General features: G+C 42.1%; 1 protein-coding gene across 2 annotated transcripts in view; it reads left to right on the top strand.

Annotated features, from left to right (window-relative positions):
* RBPMS2 (RNA binding protein, mRNA processing factor 2) overlaps nt 1-25,626 on the top strand; it is a 33,324-nt gene that overhangs the window by 3,567 nt on the left and 4,131 nt on the right. The window contains exons 2-6 of one of the 2 annotated variants that reach the window (XM_040413784.1): nt 15,480-15,557; nt 16,539-16,577; nt 16,651-16,713; nt 19,631-19,781; nt 21,297-21,445. In XM_040413784.1, coding sequence (XP_040269718.1) covers nt 15,480-15,557; nt 16,539-16,577; nt 16,651-16,713; nt 19,631-19,781; nt 21,297-21,445 — 480 coding nt within the window. The remainder of the gene's footprint in view (nt 1-15,479; nt 15,558-16,538; nt 16,578-16,650; nt 16,714-19,630; nt 19,782-21,296; nt 21,446-25,626) is intronic. The other variant, XM_040413785.1, reaches the window with a different exon arrangement.

Raw genomic sequence — 25,626 nt, 5'->3', positions numbered from 1 at the left:
CTCCACCGTATTAGAGGCTTAATGGTTAAACTGATGTTTCAGCTAAGGCATCTTTACATGACGTAAGTTAGAAATTAAACATTGATAGTAAGCTCCTATCAATTCTGTGGGAGTTCAGAGAACAGCCAAGCCAGTGTGCATGATGGGAGATGTAGTTTCACAACACCTGGCGTGCCGGAGGTTGCTGACCCCTGCTTTAGGGCATTAATATCTTGGGCTACTTTCACACTAGTGCTAGGGTTCCGGTAGGCTGGTCAGGCAGGGAACAGCCTGCCGGATCTCTCTGCATTCCTGCATTGTGGTAAGATTGAACCTCTGTCCGGCCCCACTAACTATAATGGGGACCAACACAGATTTGACCGCGATCCAGCAAATATGGTAAGAATCGTCCAGAAGAAAACTGCTGCCAGGTTGTGGTCAGATTTCTGCTGGTCCCTATTAGTCAATAGGACAAGACAGAAACATTCAAGCTTCCGGGAATGCGGAGATCCGGCAGGCTGTTCCCTGCTGGATCCTTAGTGCTAGTGTGAAACTGGCCTGATTGGTGGGTGTCTGACACTTTGCACCCCCACTGGTCAGCTGTTCTGTGGGATCTACAAAGCCCCATCCATCGTGTGCAGTGGACACAGCTGGTTACTGCTCCCATTCCCTTCAGGGAGTACAGCTCTGCAGAACAGCTTCAGCAGGGGAGTTGGACCCTCACCAATCAGATGGTGATACGCCATCAATATAGAAAGACAGAAAATCCCTTTAATTGACCTAGCCATTTTGTTGAAAATATGTATTGAACAGCTCTGGGTTAGGTCCCTGTTAATATCAGGTCTGAGATCTATCAAAACTGGAGCAAAGTAAGGCCTCATGCACGCGACCGTTCCGTGATTTTCTGCGGACTATTGACTTTCAATGGATCTGTTAAACTCGGAAAATGCACCATTTGTCATCCGCGTCCGTCATCTGTTTCCTGTCCGTCCAAAAAATATGACCTGTCCTATTTTTTTCGCGGACCCATTCAAGTAAATGGGTCCATGAAAAAACACCGAGGCACAGTCATTCGCATCTGTGATCCGTGTCCGTTCTTTTCCTATCATTTTCAAGGCAAACTTGACTTAGATATTTTTTTTTTTTCACTTTTCATGTCTGGTGATCCTCCAAAAATCAAGAACACACGGAAAAAAACGGACACGGAACAACGGAACCCCGTTTTGCGGACCGTGAAAAAATACTGTAGTGTGCATGAGGCCTCAGACAGTGAAAAGAGTCTGGGGGGAGGGACTAAGCCAGACTTCCTTTGCTCCAGTCTTGATAAATCTTCCCCATTGACTTGTGCTGTATTTTGAACGGTCTCTATTTTGCCTAAACAGCTGGGTGAGTTATAGAAGGTGATCTGTCCCTAGCCTATGCCACCATTAGACTACCACAAAACTGGTGACATTTTCTCTAAGTGCATACCCCTTAAATTGGGGGCATGTCTGATGTGCCATATGCCAGAAAGTTTAATTTATACCAGTCTCTTAAGTTGAGCGGACAGGCCGCCCCCCCCCCCCCCCCCCCACACACAAGGCCTGCGTTTCAAGAAAGTGGCATAAAACCCCCAGAGTCCCATGTTGCACTTACAGCAGACACCTGGCCACAATGACTGGGAGCGGCTGATCCCACCAAACCCAGTCATTCTCTCAGGTGCTGTGGTCAATGCTGATTGCAACAGTTGTGAGGCAAGGCAGAAGGATGTGGCTCCCTCTGCCTTCCAGTTGGAGCCCGAGCAGTGACATTGTGGGGTTCCAATCGGCTACCATGGCAGCCTGCATGCCGCTGAAGCCTTCCAGGCCTGACATGATGATTTTCCCTGCTGCTCTGTGCACAAAGCACAGCTCAGCAGGGAGCATGGGGAAAATCCTATTTACCTTAATAGATCTCTACATGGGGCACCAGCCGTTTACATTTCGCATCACGGATGCGGACCCAGTCACTCGAATGGGTCTGCAAATCTGGAGATGCGCAACGGAACCACTGCAGAGTGCTTTTGTGGGGTTCCATTCCGCAAAAAGATAGAACTTGTCCTATATTTTGTGGGACGGATCACGGAACCCATTCAAGTGAATGGGGTCGCAATCCGCATGTGGCATCCCCAAGGTCGGTGCCCATGCATTGTGGACTGCAATTTTCGGTCCGCAGTACGGACACGGCCAGCACACGTTTATGTGCAAGAGGCCTTAGGGTGAATAGGACAAGGTATCAAAAGGTCCCAGGTTCCAGCCCCTAAGGGGGCTAATAGTTGGTAAACAATATTTGAATGTTTTAAACTTGCGTTAAATTTTTTTTATCGCTCCTTACCCTATTTTTATGAAAATATGTAAATTTTTTTATTGTTAATATATCTGTATTCCCATGTTCAAAATTGACTGATCTATTAAAATATTTTTTTTAAACATTCCTGTGCGGTGAATGCTGTAACAGGAAAAAATGAAACACTAGAGTCGCCATTTTGAGCACCTTCCCCAAATAGAATTGCATAACAGTGATCAAAAAGTAATGCGTACCACAAAAATGGTACCAATAAAAACTGCAGTTTGTCCCACAAACAGCCGTCATGCAGCTCTCTGGATGGAAATATAAGTTATGACTGTCAGAAAATGGCACTGCAAAGAGGAATTTTTTTTCAAAGGTTTTTATTTTTCTAAAGTAGCATAACAAACTAAGTTTGGTATTACTGTATTCATATTGAGCCACAGAATAAGCTATCTTTAGTGCACAGTGAATGCTGTAATGTCAAACCTTGCTGGATTATTTTTTTTTTTTTCAATCTAACCCTACTTTTTTCATCTCTTCTAATAAGACATGGTAAATTAAATGGTGTCTTTAAAGTGTAACCTTTAATGTATTGGGGCAGTAATGCTGATTTTTGTAATTTAATTACTGAAACCGTACATTTCTATTAAAAAAATCTCTAAAGTGGCCCATTCTGAGCCTTAGCAACACTGTCTTCGGTTTACATAACACGGGCAATGTTGAGCAGGTCTCCAGTTATGTAAACAGACAGGAGTGTTGCTAAGGCTTAAAATGGGTCACTTTAGAGATTTTTTCTAATAGAAATGTACGATTTCAGTAATTAAAGTATATTGCAAAAATGGTCAGACTCACTGCCCCTACACATTACAAAAAAAGCAGTTAGTTTAAAAAAACTTATTCTGCAAAAAAACAAGCCCTCATATGGCTGTATGAAGTAAAGTTATGGCCACTGGTACTTGGAAAGGAGAAAAAATCAAAAATGCAAAACCAAAAATGGGCCTGGTACTTAAGGAGTTAAGAGGAGATGCTGTGCAGTGGTCGTGGAACACGGGTGACACACAGCAAAAATGAATACAGACCTGTTGCTAAAAAATGAGGCCTAATTCTGTTGATCAGTTGAACTAAACTGAGTGGGTCTACAGTATGCAAACTTTGGGCTAGTTCAAAGTCCATTTTGCAGAGGCTGGCGGCCAATGATCCTATGGTTATTCATGTCAAGTGAAGGTATTGCCTTTCTATTCTTCCAATTACCCCCCCCCCCCCCCCCCCCCCCGCCTTGTTCAGAAACTGCCATGCATTGGTTATCTGGTATTGCAGCTCAACTCGCTTGAAATAAACTAGTGCTGCAGTACCACACACAACCAGGTGTGGTGCTGTAATTTTATATCTTTTTTTTTTTTTTTCTCATTCTGGACAACCCTTTGAGAACCATCTTCACATTAGTTTGGCTTTAAAGGGGTATTCTGGTTATAACAAGTTATCACTTATACACAGGATAGAGATGAGTAGTTGGGGCCCTACTGCTGGGACTCCGGATGATAACAAACAGGTGCCCCGTACCCGATGGAGAGGCTGGTCAGTAACATGTGCCACCGCTCCTATGTCTATGGGAGTGCTGGAGATAGCCAAGCACTGTTAACTTGTTATAACCAGAAAACCCCTTACATGGATTCTGTCATGACATTTGAGGCCTATAACCTAAACATATGGCCAGGTCCCTACTAATAACCTGAATCTGAAATTGTCCTTATTAAATGTGCCTGTGGCTCTATTAGCACATAAAACAGTTTTTTATAACCGTCATTCACCAACCTAAGGTGCCCAAGGGGACGTCGCTTCAAACAGGGTGCCCGGCTGCAGCCGCCTTCCCAGTTGAAATCGCTGCCTTTCTCACCTCAGCGCCGCCTCCCTCACCTCAGCACCGCCTCTGAAATCGTCCGCTCCCTCAGCCAGATCCCGTGAGGATGGCTGCAATAGGGCGGTCAAGGCAGGTTTAAGCGAAGTGCGCCGGACGGCACATGCGCACTTCGCTGAACGAGGTCGCTGCCAGGAGTCTGCACGGGCGCATCAGGTTATACCTAGTGCGCACGCGCGGGATCTGGCTGAGGGAGCGGACGATTTCGGAGGTGGTGCTGAGGTGAGGAAGGCGGCTCTATAGAAAGGGAGGGTGATTTCAACTAAGAAGGCGGCGCTGGGCACCAGACGGAGATGGCTGCAGCCGGGCACCCTGTATGAAGCGACGTCCCCTTGTGCACATTAGGTAGGTGAATGACAGGCTATAAACTGTTTTATGTGCTAATAGAGCCACAGGCAGATTTAATAAGGACAGTTTCGTATTCAGGTTATTAGTCGGGACCTGGCCATATGTTTTAGGTTATAGGCCTCAAATGTCATGACAGAATCCCTTTAAAGACACCTCAATTCTTGTGATAACTGCAGTTTTTGGTAAAGAAACAGGTCTGTTAAATGTTCCTGGTTTTCTGCAGCTATGAGACATGGAAGCTAGGTTTAGAAAAACTGAAGTGGAGGACCTGCAACCAATGTTTTTCCAGTTTATTTATCTTTATTTTTTATTAGGCAATTTGTTGCTTATAGCAACCAGATTTTCATTCAACTAACTTTCAGAAATTCACCTTCCCCACCCCAATATGAGGCATGTAGGCTCCTCAATTTGAGAGCCTTACCATTAAATGGGGTTTTGGTTTGTGTATGGTGGTTGTGCCTGCACGGTCAGACGGCCTCGGGTGCAGACGGCACCTGGGACTGCAGGTGCAACCCCTGTATATCCTGAGTTGACACGGGGCTAGGACCATGTGCCCTATGTCTGGCATGTCATGCCAGAAATGCCCGCAACATAATTAGAGCAGGGGAAAATAATTCGTCATAATGCATTTCTTGTAAGACTTGCCACTGTAGGCTAGATGAGAGACATAACCAGATATCCCTTTTAAATCTTGAGTCTTGTACAGAGGGTCTTGTCAGTTTCTTTACCGCAGACCTGTTTTCAGTACCTAAACGGCATGTCTTCAGAAACTGAACATCTACACAAAGTAGCCTGCAGCACCACTTTAACACAGATTCCTTGTTTTTGTATAGGAAATCCTTCCCGTGAAGGTAGATGCATTTTTGGAGATGGTTTCCAGTAGAGATGAGCAAATCAATTCATACAAATCAGATTTCTCCAGCAGCAGGCTAGTCCCGCTGCTCAAACTCCCACCTCCCCATTGACTGACTGTGCTAGACATCTCACCTGACCCTGTCAATCATGCCTGCACTGTTGCTTTGGGCAGGAGTTTTGCTGCTACCTGAACAGTGGATGCTGACTGCGCATGTACTGCAGTGTATAACAGCGCATGCACAGTTGGCATCTGTACTGCTCAAGTGGCAGCAGTACAGGCATAAGATTGACAGGGCCAGGTGAGATGTCGGGCTGTCACTCAAGGGGGGGGGGGCAGTCTTACTGCTCAACACGTCTGACTTCTTCTGGATGTGAATATATACTCTGAAGAGCTCACCAGAATAGAGCACTGCCCGCTATAACCACCTAGCTATAGTAATATAATATTCAACTAATGGCTGGCTCTAAGTAATATAACATTTATTTTTAGATAAAATTATAAAAATAAAAAATAAAATTACATTTCAGATAAGGATAAAAATGTTAAATGGGTTCTCCAGGAACTAAGAAAATGAAATTACTTAAATATTACTTATAAATATATTCACAAATAACTTTCACTATGTATAATGGCTAATTTTGTCTGGGAGCAATGGCTGCCGTCCTAGTCCACGCAAAACCTGTTCTAATCACAGATGGATAGTTGCTTCAGAACACTGAGCTACAGAGCTGTTCTCATTCTCTCCTACTTGTTGGGGATTATGATCCTGAATATAGCTAATAAGAACGTTAGCTGAATCTTTGTAGGAATGGAGTTCATGAGGAGACATGAAGCACAGAGTGGTTGGGGTGTGGGTAATGAGCAGCAGCACTTGTATGCAGTCTCCATTACCACAGCCCCACATTATCAGTCTCTGTCCATCCTCTGTACTTCATGTCTCCTCATGAACTCCATTTGTACAGAGATTTAGCTGAAGTTCTTATCAGCTGTTTCCAGGATCATAATCCCTGACAAGTAGAGCAGAGAGGAGGATGAGGCAGCTCTTTAACTCAGTGTTGTGATGTAACTTGTCCTGCTGTGTGATTAGGACAGAGTTTGTGTGCACTAATCGGACAGTGGCCATTTTATTTCTCCTAATGATTGCTTCCCTAGACAAAACAAGCCATTATAACTAATGAAAGGTATTTGGAAATATATTTATAATAAAGTGAGTATTTTCATCTTAATTCCCAGAGAACTCCTTTAGGGTCCATTCGCGCATCTGTATGTGTTTTGCAGATCCACAACACGGAGACCAGCAATGTGCAGATGTAAAAATATATACATACACAAATCACTGCAAAAAATGCACCAAAATGATACGCAACTGACAATACTAGCTAATTCCCCAGGCCGCTGTTAAAAGCTGAGAACTTTACCAATATCTTCCAGTCAGGAACATATCTGAGCCCCTCATGCACCACGTCACGGTGTCTCAGCACGCATGGGGTCCATGGCAAAGTTCTCGGCGTTTAACATCTGCTTGAGAAATTAGCTAGTATTGTCAGTTGCATATCATTTTGGTGCTATTTTATTTATTTATTTTTCTTCTGGATCTTTGCCAGATGCGTTTCGAAACTCAGTTTCTTCTTCCAATTTTAACTTTCAATGTAAATATTTATATAGACATCAGACATAAAATCCTGCAGTTCTCATTCTGGCCACTAAGCCTAATATGTGCCATTTCTTGGTTTGTACAAATAACTTCACTGCAATGATCTGCTTATTACAGACAGGGTTAGGCTACTTTCACACTAGCTTTCAATTCTGTCATGGGATCTCAATAGTGGAAGAAAACTCTTCAGTTTTGTCCCCATTCACTGTCAATGGGGACAAAACTGAACGAAACGGAAATGCGTTCCGTTTGGTTACATTCCCCCATCACAGATGGCAAGAAGGATCTGTCCTGACGCGCAATGTAAGTCAATGGGAACAGATCCGTTTTCTGACACAATAGAAAATGGATCCAGCCCGTATTGACCTTCAATGGTGTTCATGACTGATCTGTCATGGTTATATAGGCCATAATGCAACCAGATCCGTTCATGACGGATGCATGTGGTTTTATTGTAATGGTAGCGATTTTGCAGATCCATAACGGATCTGCCAAAAACGCTAGTATGAAAGTAGCCTTACACAGACTACCTTTAAGGGCATCATACTTCATCTACAGGTCCTGTAGACATGGCCACTAAACATAAATGTTGTGCTGTTTGGCAAATAGGAGCTGTGAAGTCGCTGGGCTTTTGGTAAATTTCAGAAATGAAACAATAGTGAAGTGGATTCTGCCTGAATAAAATGAACATGATGTATTCCATATGTGTCCCTGCCATCACACTGGAAGTGGTGTTGTATGCGGTCTGATAATGGAACAGCTTTACGCGGCACATGATGCTTACAGCCTTATAAGTACTGTGTTCTTGTTTTCAAACTGCATCATAACATTCCTTCTGACTTCAGTCAGCCTCTGCTGCAGCTTGATGTACATGTAATGTGGCTCCTTGCCACTGAACATCAGATGTTGAGTTTGGGTGGTGCAATGCTGCTTAAGGGTACTGTAAAGCAGAGCACCTGGATCTGACCTGCTAATGGGGACACCAAGCAGAAAATTCACAAATCTGTCATTTCTCCCTTCATCTCAGTCTCGCATTTTGATTTCATTTTGGCTTGTATTACATGTAAAAAAAAGTATATAAAGAGGTCTTCTGGTCCAAGAAGATCAGCCATTTATCTACCAGTCGCTGTTCTTTTTCTGGCTGTATGGTAACTGGCTGCAGCAAGAGCCTCATCACTCAATTATAGCTTTAATGTTTAGCTCAAATAAAATTTGAACATCACAGGAGGGTACTCGCTTCACTCAAGATGGAGGGGGGGGGGGGGGTAAACGAGATCAGCACATGTATTTGTCCCCCCTCACACCTCCATGCCAGGCTCATTTATCTGATTTATCCAGCAGTCATCTAAGGTGGAACACAGGATATTAACTTGCAAGATGAATCTTTATTTGGCGCTCTACACTTTTTGGGGGAACGCTCTCCCCTCCGTGAGGCGTAAAAAGAACTATACATCAGCGCTCAAATTAACACATGTTTATGTTGCTTAAATCTGATAGTGGGCTACTTGCACTAGACTTTATGGAAACACACGAATCATGTCACTACTTGGTGTATATAATATTCAAAAAATTTTAAAGGAAGGGTGTAGTCAAATACAGAAACTTGTGGAAAATTAAATATGAAGGCAATGCATACAATGGTCAAATTATATTGATAAATGTATCTCGCCATATACATCTTTACTCCTTTTGGTCTAAAATCATTTATTTCAATTCTTTTATAACAATATTGAGCAGTTCTGTTAAAAGGGTTAACTGTTTTAGCGGTCTGAATGGTACTTTCACTTGTGCCTGGTCATCTAATAACCCTTAGCTCCAAGTCTAATAAAAGGTCATAAACACTTTAAAGCTCTCTTATTGATAAGAATTTGTCTTTAGTGTTTAAAAGGTCAGATGAGGAGCCCATCAGCCCCCTGCCTGACAGAGCAGAGAGAATATACAGGTCCTGCTAGTGGATAAACTCAAAGCTGTGCAGGGAAAGCAGCTCATCACTTTTAATAAAGACTAATTGAAAAATTGAGTACAGTGCTATAATATCAAAGGTGTACATAGCCTGTCCTTTAAATGACACCCTAATATAAACATGGGCAGGTTTAATGGTAGTCTTACCTATCCTGTTTTTAAGATCTATCTAGTTGTCATTGCTGTGTTTGAGAGTGGTTAAGACCAAGGGAAAACAATGAATTTTATTATTATTTTAAAGAATTTTTGTGGCACGGTTGGTAATGTGGTACAAATTCATTTGGGGTCAATTTAAAGACTGGATTTGCTATTATGACACTTTAGTGTGTAGCGATGTCTTTCATGTAATCTGTTAACGTTAATTTGACTCGGTCTTATGGTCTGCATTGCGTGACTAATATATTGGAGGTTACAGGGATGTTAAACAAGTGGCCTGCTCAGAACTTCTGGAGTAAGTTAATCGGTTGTAACAAGCTTTCAGCATCAGCCACCATCCAGTTAAATTTCTTTTTATAAAAAAATGAGATTTTTTTTACCTTGTAAAAATCCTTGCTCTTTTTTTGTACAAGTTGGAGTGAGGTACTGTTTTTGGGTTATTGTAGGCTCTAAATTTCTTTTTATTGCCATACTCTTTAAAGGGTTTCTACCATCATAATTTCTGTTATGTAGCTGACTGACATTATTGATGTGCTAATGTCAGCACTAAAGTGTTTTTTACGTTTGTCCTTGCAGCCCTTCTGCTAAAATACACTTTTACAATATGCTAATTAGCCTCTAGGTGCTATGTGGGTGTAGATTCGGCACCTAGAGGCTCGAAAAACTAACCATGTATCCCGCCCAGGTCCTCCGTTCTGCCCGCCCCGCTCCTCTTGATTGATGTCCAAGTACCATGCATCGTTGAGGAAATCCCACGCCTGCGCCGTCCACCTCTGTATTCGGCGCAGTGAGTGCTGGCTTCCTCACTGTGGCTTATTCGGCGCAGTGAGGAAACCAGCACCAGGAGCATGGCCTTCACTCACTGCGCCTTTGCCAAATACAGAGGTGGACGGCGCGGGATTTCCTCAACGATGTTGCGAACCGTGACATCAATCAAGAGGGGCGGGCAGGACGGAGGACCTGGGCGGGATACATGGTTAGTTTTTTTTTTTTTTTTTTTTTTTTTTTTTTTAGCCTCTAGGTGCTGAATCTACGCCCACATAGCACCTAGAGGCTCATTAGCATATTGTAAAAGTGTATTTTAGCAGAATGGCTGCAAAGACAAATGTAAAAAACACTTATGTAGTGCTGACATTAGCACATCGATAATGTCAGTCGGCTACATAACAGAAATGATGATGGTAGAAACCCTTAAACATTCACATGTATAGCAACACTTCACTATACATGTTAATGTTAAGAGTGTGGCAATAAAAAGAAGCTTGTGACTGGTGTTACAGGGACATTGTCCGTATGTTACAATGTTCGTCAAACTGCAGTTCATATGGTGGAGTTTTACAGCATTTGGATCCACTACAAAATGACTGTTGGTTTTGACCGTACTTGGTTGCTGGGATTGTGATGGAAAACCAGAGGTAATTGACTGACCACTGCAAGGCGGGTTAGGTCTCTGGCATTCTACAGAGGCTGGAGGGGAATATTTTACCAGATTTGGGTAAATGGGGAGACCGACTATTCGTATGATCTTGTAATTTACTAAGGACTATGGACCACTGTGAAACACTATGCACATCTGGTTCAACCCTGATAGTGATGGGTTCCCCCAAATTTGGTGTGAGTGGCCTATTGGACATGGACATTAGTAAGTGTTTATGTGCACTATTAGTTTTTTTTTATTTTTTACTTCTGGAGTATCTCCCTGAAATGCATTAATGGCCAAATACAGATTCATTCCACAAGTTGATATCCTGTGTTGCACTTTGGATGACTGCTGGATAAATATCGGGCAAATGAGCCTGGCATGACCTTGTTTACCCTCCTGTGATACTATCAAATATATTTGTGCCATGGCACATCAACGTTGGTATAATTACCCTTGGATCAAACTGCTAATTAAGCCTACTATCTGATTTAATCTTGCCTGTGCTGTTCAACCAGTGGGCATTGCAACCTGTACCATCTACTCATAGCGTTACTTGCAAAATGAATCGCTAGTAGCAGAACTAGAACTGCTAACTAATGTCGGTTATGAACATGAGATCAGTTTAGTTGGCCGGCAAATAGATTCAGTTTAGTTGCATCCCTGGAAACAGATGCAAGTATGAAATTAATGGGTTTGAAACAAAATGAAGTTAACATATCTAGAGCAATGTATTATAAGATCTTACAAAACTTTTGGTTTTACCCCGCAAAAAAGGTAGTATTCAACTTGCCCATTCTTCTACTGTTCCCATTCTGATACTTGCGCGTGTTTTTTTATTTGGGGGAAAAAATAAAAATAAAAAAATCAGCTGAACAATCCCTCTAGAGCCAAAATATTCATCCACTACATTTCCTTATGGATAATGCCAGGACTGATGCAAACATAAAGCAGCCATGCATAACAAGAAGCTGGATCCACTTCTGAGCCCAAATTGTCCCACCATGGTGTCTACCAGCGCATATTAGACTAGATTAGACATAACTGGTAAATATTTTAGAGGTTATAGGAGCGTTTGGTCCTGATGTGGAGTGTTTTGTCATTGCTCACACAGAAAACATCCCTGGTGGCTTGATAAGTGAGCTGCTAACATAGGTGGAAGTAAGCGCCTATGACAGATGGGAGGAAGCGAGGGCAGCTGATGGTAACACTTATATCTAGAAGAATATTTAGTACTCTTCAGATTGTGAATTGGGCTACTTTCACACCAGCGTTTTCACTGGATCCGGCAGGGTTCAGCATAAACTCTTCTGTTACTGATAATACAACAGTCTGCATCCATTATGAGCGGATCTGGTTGTATTATCTTTAACATACCCATGAACTACTCCATTGAGGGTCAATGGGGGACGGATCCGTTTTTCTATTTTCAGATCTGTCCCCATTGACTTGCATTGTGGGTCATAACGGATCAGTCTTGCTCCGCATCTTGGGGCGGAAAGCCTGTGGTTTGCTCTCCGGTATGAGGACAGAACTCATTTTGGAGCATTCCGTTCAGTTACGTTTTGTCCCCATTGATAATGGGGACAAGATGGCAGCATTTTTTCCAGTATTGAGACCCTATGATGGATCTCAATACCAGAAAATCTTAACGCTAGTGTGAAAGTAGCCTTAGGCTGCATCTTAATGTATTTGGCTAATACCAAATGCTATAGGAGATGTGAGGGTTGAATGCTGGCCTCCAGGTCTTTAGCCTGTAGATTGCTGTAAACTGCTGAAATGTCTTGTGCAGGAAAAACCCTGCACTCTTTGCTCTGTACAGACTAGTGAAATGTGTACTAAGCTGTCTAGTCATCAAGATATTGGTAGACCCTATTGATGGCTCTGTATGGGAGTGACCCAACCAATGTATGGAGGCATAGCATAGAATGTATATTCACATGGCAGTCCTGTCTGATACCTCTGGTTATCAGATAACCGCTGCAGCTCACTATTAGAAATTCTGTGACCAGCCCACTACATTACAAAAGTGTGCGGCTCCTGCACTCTAACGGTTACCTGAACCATGTCTAACCAGTCAAAGCATGCATGTTTATGGGAGTCAGACTTTTAGGCCCTTTTCACACAGGCAAGTTTTCCGCATAAATGCAATGTGTGAGGTGATCGCATTGCACCTGCACTGAATCTGGACCCATTCACTTCAATGATGAAGTGGTGGTTTTCAGGCATCACTTGTGGGTTGCATGAAAATCGCAGCATGTTCTATATTCTTTTTTTTTTTTTTTCATGCAACGCAGGTCCCATAGAAATGTGGCTGCATGAAAATCGCAAGCAAGTGCAGATGTGTTCTTTTTTTTTTTTTTTTTTTTTTTTTTTTTTTACACATGGTTGCTAGATGAGGAGAAGCAACCCCAGACCCCATTAAAGTAAATTCACTATTTTCCCTTAACATGGCATTTTTTTTTTTAAATACAGAATGCTTACTAAAATGTCAATTGAGGGGTTAAAAAAACCTCTCCATCCACTTCTATCTTCATTCAGCAGGATCTGCGTTGACATGAACGCACTCACGACTTGGTGAGCGCGATTGTCATCAAAGGTCCTTTTTGCAGGCCCTGAAAGAAGACTGTCAGCTGTGCGAACAAGTGGATGAGGTGAGTTAATTTTTATTTTTAACCCCCTTGACATTTTAGTAAGCATTCTGTATTAAGAATGCTATTTTCCCTTATAACCATGTACAAATAATAAAATATACACAACACCGAACCCAAACTTCAGTGAAGTTCGGATCTGGGTACCACATTTAGTTTTATCACATGCATTGCACGTGCACAATAAAAACTGAACGCAGTCAAAACGGACTGAAATTGCGTGCGCACTTGCAAGGGTTTCCTGCAATGCACACGTGACTCATCCAGAGCAAATCCGGGACGCCCATGTGAAAGAGGCCTTAGAGGACCTGTCGCCACAAAATGCAGTGCAATCTGCAGCAAGCTGGTTATAGAGGGAGAAGTGGAGCAGACTGGTAGAGTTTTGTAGAGCAATTCTGTAAAACTTGTAATCTTAATGCTGCACTTTCTATACTTAAAGGGGTATTCCAGTTTTTATTTATGTTCATAAAATAGCAAAACATAATTAGAATTTTTTTGTTATATGCAGAATTTTAAATCCATTGTCAGGTGGTTGACCCTTAAATGCAGTAGAATGGATTAGTCTATGAATCAGTCCTGTGTAATGTATCTACGGCCTAACTAAACCTGAAATATCAGTCCTGTGACACTTCATATAAACCCTGGCGTTCAGTAAGTAACAGTCTTAAACAGTGCCTTGGGTGAGCTCACAGATCACATCCAATAGGGCTAGTATTGGAATAATTTTATTGTGGTTATTACTGTAACTAAATTTCTGTGTATTTAAATGGCTGCCTGTCTCTAGGTGATGTCAAGGTAATCAAAGTTTAGTGTAAAAAAAACAGATCTGTTTCTGCACACTGACACATGAGATGCTGCTGCAGGTAGTAATGCTGTATGTAGCAAGGATCGGCAAACTCCGGCACTCCAAGTGTTCTGAAACTACAATTCCCAAAGTGCTCCATTAATGTCTACAGGAGTTAGAACAGCTGAGCATGTTTGCATGCTGGTAGCTGTAGTTTCACAGCAGCTGGTTGCTGATCCTGGGTATATAATACCTGTTCTGCCCCCAATATACTACTATTCACCTGTTGGATACCTGGGAAGTTAACAAAGCCAGGCCACATAATTGAGTCACATGACGGCTCACAAGATGGATGTTTAGTCTTATCCAGCTCTCTGATGATGCATTTTACAGGACTTCCATTTCTGTGTGGGCAGCAGTAAATTCTGGATCTATCTGTGGTATATTACAGTTCCAGAGATGCATATGGTGTGTAATAACTCCATAGTTTAATTCTCCAGTGTATGAAAAGATGGATGGCTATATATGATGAATTCAGGAGGGGGGGGGGGGGGATGAATGGTGTGTGTGGGCTGCTTCACTAGGCGATCACTCTAGCACACTGAGAAGGAAGCTATGGAGCAAGTTAGCCCGCCATGGGCCAGAAGTGTAAACCGCAGGGGCACTACTAAAGAAAAATGTACATAATAAAGCAATGTGTTTAATTATTTTTATTGTATTTATATAGCATTGGTGTTTAACTTGCAAAGCCCTATTCATTGCCTGGTAATACTCTATTGGTTAATCCAGAAATATGGTTGCTTGTAGGCAATTGATGTTAAACGTTGACCAACTACCTATATTTCCTCAATCTGATACACAAGACCACTTTTACATTAAGTAGTTAATTTACAAATATAACTACATATACATAATTTTTATATTTTTGTGATTGAGAAGCATACCAAATGGTCACCAAACTAATAGAGCGTGCCCCCCCCCCCCATGCTACTTGTAGCCCTGCTGAATTATACTTTGATGTACACTAAACGGTCTACACACAAGCCTAGAACTGCACCCAATTTCTGCTGTTTCTTTAGTCCTCCACCTGGCTTTGCTAGCATTATTCCTTCTCGGGTATCGTACACCTTACTGATTATGTCCCATAAGTGCTAGTGCTCTGACCCCTTTAGTCTGAGGATGCTGGGGGTCTGGTGGCCCCACATGTATTGGGAAATGACCCATGCTAGAGATGTTATCACTACTATACTGTTTTTGCATGCTATAAATCTTACCTGTAAAGACCTTGACCACCATAATGGAAGATACTTTAGCCATCTGACTGGTGTGCTAGTCGCCCTAAAGCTCCACATAGGGGGATTTTGTATAACTATGGGGCAATTGTGTGTAGTATGAAAGCTTTAGAGTATGTATTAATGTACTTGACTGTCTATTTCCTAACTTACAGGTCAGAACGCTCTTTGTCAGTGGTCTTCCAATAGACATCAAACCCAGGGAACTATACTTGCTTTTCCGCCCATTTAAGGTAGGATCAGCCTCCACTCTGCAATTTGGTACCGAAATGTTACGACAAGCTTAATTACAGGTCTGAACTGGGCAACTGAATGTACAGTAGCTTTGCTTTCATAACTAAATTTTACCCAAAGGCTGGCATTTAAAGGGGTTTTGCAGGTTAGGTCATCTTATCAACAGGGGTCTGGCACTCCTGCCGATCAGCTGTTTGAAGAGGAGACAGCACTCCCTGCACAACCCCTCGAAGCATTCTAAAAGTGATCTGATGTAGTAAACTACATGTCTTGGAAGCTTTGCCTACCCCACTTGCAAAAGATCTTCTTAATATTGAATTGTGATCAAACTACAAGGACATACAATACAGCATATGGGGTTATCTCCCAGTGTTTAAGGGGAGGGGTAGGCTCTCAAATGCTAGATGGCTACAATCCCTTAGCTCTAAAAGAGGTAACTGGTGTATTTTTCTCTTCCCTTCTTTGCCTGAACTGGGGGTCTTACTACAGTGAAAGGTACCATTTCAGATTCCACCACTCTGCCACTATACATGAATCAAATGATGGGCAAAATTGACTTGGATTTTACACTTTAAAATGTATTTTATTGTTGCTGCTTTAAACTGATTCTAAATTGTCACCAAGTAGATACAGCTCACAGGGTTGTGTATTAAATGGCATTTTAAAGTTTGTATGCCCATGTCAATTTCTTTTAATCTCATCAGTCAAAATTGCACAGCGTAAGCACAAATTTCCACACTGACGGAGCACAGCCTTAGGCACTGCTGGGAACTTCAGTTCTGCTACTTGGGACCACAGCACCACCCCATCGCAGAGGGTGCAGATACCCTCCCTCTGCAGCTTGTCACTGCTGTCCCTGATTAGTCATGCAGATCTACCCTTTCCTAGTGTCCAGCACATCCACTTCCCAATGCTGCAATAACACCACAGGCTTTGCCTTTCTCTGAAGCCAATTCTTTTAATTTGTCTTCTGCTTTTAGGGTTATGAAGGATCACTCATCAAGCTAACCTCAAAACAGGTAACCTTTCCTCTGTAAGACAGTTTTACTTTGTTTCTCATCAGTATTTTTTACACTTTTCTTTTTACTCCAGCCTGTAGGCTTTGTCACCTTTGACAACAGGGCCGGTGCGGAAGCTGCAAAGAATGCCTTAAATGTAAGTGACTTAATTCAAGTGGCAGTGGAATTAAGGACCTGTATCCTCTCCTGATGTGTTTTTGCAACTGCTTGCATCCCCCTTGTAGTAAATCTGGAGTATCTATTCTTAGGACTTTAATATGTTATTCCTTTATTCCTCCTAAAGTTACAAGTGAATTACTAGATCTATAAGATGCATCTGTCCAGAACACCCCTAGGTTTTAACCCTTTAAACCCCAGACCAGTTTTCACCTTCCTGCCCAGGCCATTTTTTGCTAATCTGACGTGTCACTTTATGTGGTAACTTTAAAACGCTTCTACTTATCCAGGCCATTCTGAGATTTTTGTTTCTTTCGTCACACATTGTACTTCATGACTGTGGTAAAATTGAGTAAAAAAATGTCTTATTTATAAATGCCAAATTTACCAAAAATCTTGAAATATTAGGGGAATTGCAATTTGGAAATGTGCTACTTTTTATAATGGTAGTAACTCCAAAAATAGTTATTACTTTACATTCACAATATGTCTACTTCATGTTTTGGATCACTTTGTGAATGCCATTTTGATAAAATTTTAGAAGAAAGTCTTGAAATTTTTCAGAATTTCCAAAACCCACTTTTTAAGGACCAGTTCAGGTCTGAAGTCACTTTGTGAGGCTTACATAATAGAAACCACCCAAAAATGACCCCACTTTAGAAACTACACCCCTCAAGGTATTCAAAACTGCTTTTACAAACTTTGTTAACCTTTTAGGTGTTCCACAAGAATTAATGGAAAATGGAGATTAACTTTCAGAATTTCACTTTTTTGGCAAATTTTCTATTTTCTGCTAACAAAGCAAGGGTTAACAGCCAAAGAAAACTCAGGTTCTGCAGTTTACAGAAACGCCCCATATGTGGTCGTTAACTGCTGTATTGGCACACCAAGGAACGCTATATGGTTTTTGGAAGGCAGATTTCACTGGGATAATTTTAAGCTGCCATGTCACATTTGGTGACCCCCTGATGCACCCCTAGAGTAGAAACTAAAAAACAAATTGCCCCATTTTGGAAACTACAGGATAAGGTGGCAGTTTTGTTGGTACTATTTTAGGGTACATCTAATTTTTGGTTTCTCTAGATTACTTTTTGAGGTAAGGTAACAAACTGCTATTTTGGCACAGTTTTTTATTAGTGTCATCTGGCAGGTTAGATCATGTGGTATTTTTTATAGAGCAGGTTGTTAGACACGACCATAACAAATATGACTAGGGTCTGATTCCTTTACAATGCATCACAGTACTTCTGTATTGTGATGCATTGGCTGTTAAGTGTATTGCACACTGTAATACACTTACAGCCTGTTTGCCTGAGATCCAGAGGGCTGGATCTCACCGGCTCTCCCGGAAGGCAGCCGCAATGCCTAAGTACAGCAGCACAGGGACCCGATGGAAGCTCTCTGCCTCTGCACACATCGCACATGCAGAGGTCATCAAGGGTTAATGCGCTGGCATCTGTTTTCACCGAAGCCCTGCTGTATGCGCCGGCCATTGGTGACTGCCGGACCCCTGCCGCAGATCGGGCGGACGCAGCGCCTGCACCCGCCCGATCAGTGTGCTGTAATAGTACTGCCATACTATTACAGCGCTGGTCGGGAAAGGGTTAAAGGAGGAAAATTTTGATCAGACTGGGAGATCTGGCATACTCTTCCTTCTGCACTGTGACCTGATGCAAAGTTAAGTGTGCATTATGTCCTGATGCTTTACATAGTCGGGACAAGCATATGTACATTGCAACAAGAGTTTCACAATATAAATGATTACATGCAGACTGCTCCATGCAATATGTAGGGTGCACAACAAAGCAAATCAAAACTACGGTGTTGTGCGTGAGCACCTATTGGATATTTCACACACGTAATGTCTCTGCTGTGAGCTTACATTTTGGCATTGTCCATAAAGGTGATGTAAAAGCCTTCTCGGTTCATGGAGGGGAGAGTTGCGCTTCCAGTTAGGGCCGGAGGTCATAGATGAGAACTTAAGCGGAGAAGCCTATTGGATGTGTAAATTAGGAGGCTGCTCTCCCACAGGCCTGAACAAGAAGCACCATTAGATTTTTACAGCATCACTAGTGTTGTTAGTATTTTATCTAGGATTTTCTTCTGTTTTCCATATTGAGTGACCCAGTCCAATTTACCATGTGACACGGAGTCCTGATATGATTGGGGGGCATAGTTATATGGAAGGGGTCACTCTAAGTGATTTGTCATGAGTAAGAACTGAGTACGTGGTCCAAAATGGATGAACTGTACATGTGAATCTTGTGATAGTCAGTTTTTATTGGAAGCTGGATTTTACTGCAATTTTTCTTCTAGCATTATCAGATACACTAACATTTTTCCCCACTTCTCAGGAAAGAAAAGTGCCTGTCTTAAAGACTGAAAAATACAGTACTAGCAGTTGGCAATGAAGGTCCAGCTGGGTGTTGCCACTTGGGGAGCTTCCCTGCAGTCTGACACTGACAGCACTGATTGGATAGTGTCGGGCTGTACAGGGACACTCCTTGACTGGTAATGTGCAGCAGGACCTTCATTGCAGACTGCTAGCAATTCATTGATAATGTCGAACAAGAATAGTAGGAGTGGCACATCCGTCGTAATAGAAGATGCAGAATTCACTAATCTATTATCCACTTATACCCTGGTTTACTCACATCTAGAAACTAATATTAACGTGTTTTTTTTTGTTTTTTTTAGCTGTTTAATTTATTGAAGCCTTAACATCTTTTACCAACTTTTCTTAAGTTTTGCAATACACTATGTATGTTGGCAATATTAAATAAAGCTGTGAGACTTCTCTGTACTAGAAGCTGCATGATGGATTTTTCTTAAATTGTTGAATCTTGTAATGCTATTTGGTCTATTAAGATGTTCCATTGGTAATTTGCTTTCCTTAGGGTATCCGTTTTGATCCAGAGAACCCACAGACCTTAAGACTAGAGTTTGCGAAGGCCAACACAAAGATGGCTAAAAACAAATTAATGGCTACACCTAACCCCACACACCTCCACCCTGCACTTGGAGCACACTTCATTGCACGAGATCCATGTAAGTTCTGAAACTGATTTTTGTGAAAGAATCCGGTTAAGGAAACTGCAGTAGTTAAAGGGTTTGGCCAGTGTATTTTACTGGCTACACATGTACTGGTAACAGTACCTTCAGGGAGCTAGTAATAAGCACTATTAAACTATGGGCAATGTCTGACAATTCATTTTTACATTGAGCTCCCCTGACCTGAGAGGCCAGTTCTGCTCTAGGAACATGACCTCTGATGGTGGGTTCCATCTATCAGTGGCCTCCATTCATTTATACTGGGAGTGGACTGTATGCGCTAATTCCTTGTCCATTTCCCAGTGTAAGTGAATAGAAACCATGTCCCCAGCAGAAGGCCAGCATGCAGGTTAGGGGACAGGCATGTGGCCATATTTTTGTCCGCATCCGATCTATATTTTTGCAAATCCTATGCAGACCCATTCATTTCCGTATAGAACTTGTCCTATTGCAGTTAAAAAGTAAATGGCGGCCTGCACTTGGCTAGGATTGTTTTGTGGACTGCAAAATACTTACAGCTGTGTGCACAAGTCCTAAAAATGAATTTATTCATATTCGAGAGATCAATGCCAATAGTTTAGTAATGGCTATTACTAGCTGCATACATGTTCAGCTAGTAATATAAACTGGGCAACCTTGTTAATTAATAGGCTATGGCCAGTATTGCACAAGCGTGTGATGGCAACGTTTCCTGGACAAAATGTCTCGTCTGACCAGAAGTCACTGCATAATAATCTATGATGCTGTGGTCAGTACAGGAAATTTGGCTGTCAGACTGCACACGAGTTGCACCGCGTTCACATCTGTGTCAAGCAGATCCAGCTGCCTGACTCTGCACAAATGCCGGCTGTTGGTTTGACAAAGTTACATTTAATTGTTTTTGTCCAAACTAAACCTGGTATTTATGCCAGAAAGCAGCCAGATCTCTGCTGGACCTCATTAATCAATGTGGAGAGCAGAGCCTCTAGGTGGTATTTTAAAATTTCACCCCCACTCCCCTAGACCTGTAAAGTACTTTCCTGCTCCCCACTGCTTTATTCTGTCTCTGTGGGTCTTGACCTGTCTTCACAATGGTTCTGGTCCCTGCTGAGTTCTTTAGCTGCGGCAGCGCTCATGAACCAGTCTGTGCAGGTTGTTTGCGTGCATTACTATGCACAAAACGGCATTGAGTTGCCACTAGTTAATTGCCTGCTACTGGCATCACTAGATCCTGTCCATTCAACTTCTGCATGTAATTATTTTGCAGGCACTAGTCATAACCTTTTTAACTTCTTGTTCTGGCACATTTTTGCAATTTTCCCATTGTTAATCCTTCCCTTCAGCCTTCTCAATTTGCCTTGAAATTGTGTAACACTCAGTGTAGGTTGTCAAAGGCTTCTCTAGGCTTGTGTTTAGATGAAGTGAAGATTTTTGCCTGCTGCTTTACATATGTTCTTTCCCTGACATTAGGCTGAAAATGGTTTCTAGAATAAAGTGTACAAACTAAAAAAAATAGTTTTTGCTTTCCTCTAGATGACCTAACGGGTGCTGCACTGATCCCAGCCTCACCAGAAGCTTGGTCTCCCTATCCACTGTACACTGCAGAGCTGGCACCAGCAATCCCTCACGCTGCATTTACTTACCCAGCAGCGGCGGCTGCAGCTGCTGCTCTACATGCACAGGTAAAAATGTTCAGCCTGCTGCCAAGTCAAAGGTTTTAGCTGGAAAGGGCGTATCATAAACCCACCAGTGAGACCACAAATGACCGTCTTCAGAATCTCTCCATGGAAGTGCATAGCTATTCATAAACTATAGCTCTTTACTATGCTTGGTGCTCCTTGTTCTTGACTAATGTGACAAACTTCTTCCCTTATAAATGATTGTTTCTGCAGATTTTCCTGCAGTGAATCTACCACACAGAACATAGATGTGTTGGGTTTAAATGCAAAGAAAAAGCTAATCTTGCTGCATGAGCGAGGGATAGGTCTTGAGCACCCAAAGCAGAACACTACGGGGAGATTTATCAAAACTAGTGCAAAGGAAAATTGGCTTAGTTGTCCCTAGCAACCAATTTCCCCTTATGTTCTTGCATTCCATTGTACCCTAACATAAAAGCAAATGGCTTACTTATTTCTTCCAAGTAGTTAAACATTATATTCACCTACTAACCTAAGACTGCTTGGAGCAATTTCACAAGAAAGTCCTATGGTTTATTTAATCATCTATTAATCTGTAGTCTAGAAGTGACATGGCAAACTGAACTACACTGGTGAAGAATCTCTAGAACATCACAATTGAGTCGGTATAACTAATACCTTTAGCAAATGCAATTTGGGCCTGAGCTTGTTGTGATGATGAATGGCAGATCAGCATTCATAAGGGCAGGTTTAATATATATATTCGCAAACGCACATTTTAGTGATTTTAAGGGTTTTTACTGATTACCTATCCTCTGGATAGGTAGTCAGTATCTGATCAGTGGGGGTCCTGTCACAGTAACAGGTAAAACTCTGGTTCAAGCTCCAACGGAATCCAGATCCCCAAAAACTATAGAGAAACACTCCAGTATAAATCTAAGGGTATTTACCCAACAGCCACAGTGCAACATGGAGGAGCTGAAACGTTGCACTGTGTATGTTGGGTGAATCTAAAGCCTATGAATAAAACTGGATGTTAACAATCTTGTCAGTTTTGTGTCCCACTGTTGGCACTGATTAAATGGTGTTGGTGTCAAAGGGGGATGGTAACTCCCAGTTCCTAAGTAGAGTAAACATTATGGTTCAATGCAGAGTTCTAAAAGAAGGGTATTCTGGGTACTTGAAGCATAGAAAGTGGCATTGGCATAATCCTGTTTTTGTCTTTCGTTTTTATTTTTTGTGTAGTTTATTTTTCATTACTACTGTTTCTGTAAGTGTCATCTGGTTTAAGGCTACATGCCGATCAGCATCTGCAATTCCAGTGTTCTGTCTGTGGCAAGAGCAATCTGATGAATAAATACTGCTAATCATACGGGCAATGAGATCCATTGGGCACCAGCAGTATCCAGCATAGGAACAGAACCCTGGAATTACAAATACTGATATGAATGTTGCATGGTTTGGAGCCCTTACCAATTTCCTATGACTTGGTTTTTTTTTTTTTAATGCTCCTAAAACTACTTAATGCATCTCCTTTCTTAAATCCAGAGTTTACAAGAGTTCTTCCCTTGGCTATGCTGTCCCTAAGAACACTGTCTAAATTTGTAGCTTCACCCTTGACGTAGATTTACTCCTAGAATGATGTTGCTTAGCAGAGGAATGTTATCTCCTTCTCCCTCCCCCTGCTCTTGCCACAAACTGACTGAACAGAAAACATCTGTCTGAAATGGCTATTGGGTAGTTGTGTAATCCTCATATGCTTATTTTACAAACCAATCTTCAGGGTGAAGGATCTTTTAAGGGAGTTCTGCATAGTTTAAATCCAGTCAAACAATGAAATGTTTGCAGACCTAAAAACATGGCTCAAGCTCTCATCAATGGCCGCAGGGAAGAGTGGTACTACTTCTGAGGAGGCTACTCAACCAGGCAAGGTGGTTTAAACATGTTGGATCTGGTGAAAAATGACTTGTTAGAAGCTGCTGAATATATGAAATTGTTAGTTCTTGACTCTTGAGCAGTTTGACTCCTATCATAAGTCATACAGGGGGCAGATATCTATGGTTAAAAATCGTGTGACAAACAAGTGTTTCCTGTTCCCACTAAGATGGATGGAATGAACTCCATATGTGCTATTTGCAGTGGAAGCATAAGAAAATGACGACAAGTCAGGGACCATGACTTCTAAGGGATATTAACTTTTTATGTTGACACTTTACCCACTCTGTAAACCTGAATATAGATCCCAGAAAGGGTCTGTGGCTCTAATTACTCCCCCCCCCCCCCTCCCTTTCTGAGGATGCCATCTGTGTGGTAGTACTTGGCTACCCAGACATGCAGTACTTGTGCAGCACAAATCTATGGTCTGTATATAGCACTAGTAGAGAATGTGGCCCTGGGTGCAGCTGTTCTTGGTTTGATTGGAGTGACTTGGCGTTAGAGTGGTATTGAAGCAATGTGATAGTGGTTGTACCACTAAAGTGGTCTTGACTCTGTAGGCTACAAGTTGGACATTAACTGTACAAACCATGGGGGAGGTTACTGTTGTAGGTGTATTTGAGGTTAGTTTTTTAGACTGGCTTTGCAAAGCACAGCTGTGGCAAACTTGACACTGGCACACAGTAATACACTTTCTACAAGTGTATTGTATTTGCATCTCATTTCAGTGAAGGTACACGGGGGGGGGGGGGGAGATGCATCTTTTATTTTTATTTTCACACTTGATAAATGTGACACAAGGGATGTAATCTGAGAGCCTGGCCAAACCTCCAGTTTGTCAATTGGAGTCACTCCACTCAAACAGTGAAACACATGGGCTCTAGCAGTCGGCTGCCACCCTCCTGATCATATACTCTGCTCAGCAATCATCCCGTCTCAGCCTTATATAGGTACAAAATGCTGCTGACATTTAAAGGGAGCCTATCACTGTGATTTTGGAGTAGTACTACATGAGTCCAGACTCCTCTCCATTCTGTATGGAAGCTTAGTAAAACTGTATGTTGGTGAAGGGAGCAGTCTGAAAAGCCTAGAAGTCCTTATCTGCAGTACTACTCAGTGCTCCAAAACCATGGTGATCCTTAAAGTACCAAAGGCTGGACTTTCCTTTAGGCTACATGCACACGACTGCCGTTTTTTTTGCAGTCCGCAAACCATGGATCCGCAAAAAACGGAAGCCGCCCATGTGCCTTCCGCAATTTGTGGAACGGGCGGCCCATTGTAGACATGCCTATTGTCTGCAAAATAGGACATGAGAGGTGTGGTTTTTTTTTTTGTTTTTTTGCGGGGCTACTGAACGGAGCAACTGATGCGGACAGCACACGGAGTGCTGTCCGCATCTTTTGCGGCCCCATTGAAGTGAATGGGTCCGCATCCGAGCCGCAAAAACTGCGGCTCGGATGCGGACCTAAACGGTTGTGTGCATGAGGCCTTAAGTTGTCAAGACTGGCTTACTACTTTTATAGAACACTGCAGTTTTCCAGACCTGGCTGTAGATAAATTAACCATGCTAATGTGACAAAGGTGAAATTTGCCTTTTTGCTTCCATTTAATCTTGGATCTGGTATCTAGTTGTATAAAGTAGAAATGTGCTTCTTGAATGCAGCAGTCATGAGTCTAAGCCTACCTGCCTTTCAATGCAGGCACACATTTCTAATTTTTTTTTTTTCCGGGATAAAATGGATGTCATGGCACAAGGATGTCAAACGTATGGCCCTCCAGCTGTTGCAAAACTAACTTCCATCATGCCCAGACAGCATTATTATTATTATATATATATATATAATATATATATATATATTTTTTTTTTTCTGTTTTGCCATTTGCCAAATTGGATAGATGTTTTAGATTTGTATATTACGGGCATTTTTCACATGTGGGAGGCCCATACATTTTAATTGGCATTTACCTTTTGGGGAAGGGGGTAATTTTGATTTTATTTTTTTCCTCACCCTAGGTGACTAACATGCAATCATTGGCTAGCTATTGGTCTTCTGCAATAAATTTAGTCATTAGAGTACTGATGTCAGTATATTCCAATGCAGTGCTACTGCCTCCAAAACCAGGTGCTATGACACTGCTGAAAGATGTTCTTTAGCACTTTAACCCATTCCCAACCAGCGCTGTAATAGTACGGTGCTGGCCGCATCTTTAAAGATGGTGCCTGCTCCTGAGCGGGTGCCATAGCCGCAGGTGGCCACCTGCTTCATATAGCAGACACCTGTGGCTCATGT

The sequence above is a fragment of the Bufo bufo genome, chromosome 1, assembly GCF_905171765.1.
Source record: "Bufo bufo chromosome 1, aBufBuf1.1, whole genome shotgun sequence".
NCBI classification, from domain to species: Eukaryota; Metazoa; Chordata; class Amphibia; order Anura; family Bufonidae; genus Bufo; species Bufo bufo.
The sequence above is the reverse complement of the archived record's forward strand: the minus strand, read 5'-3'. Positions and strand labels throughout refer to the sequence as shown.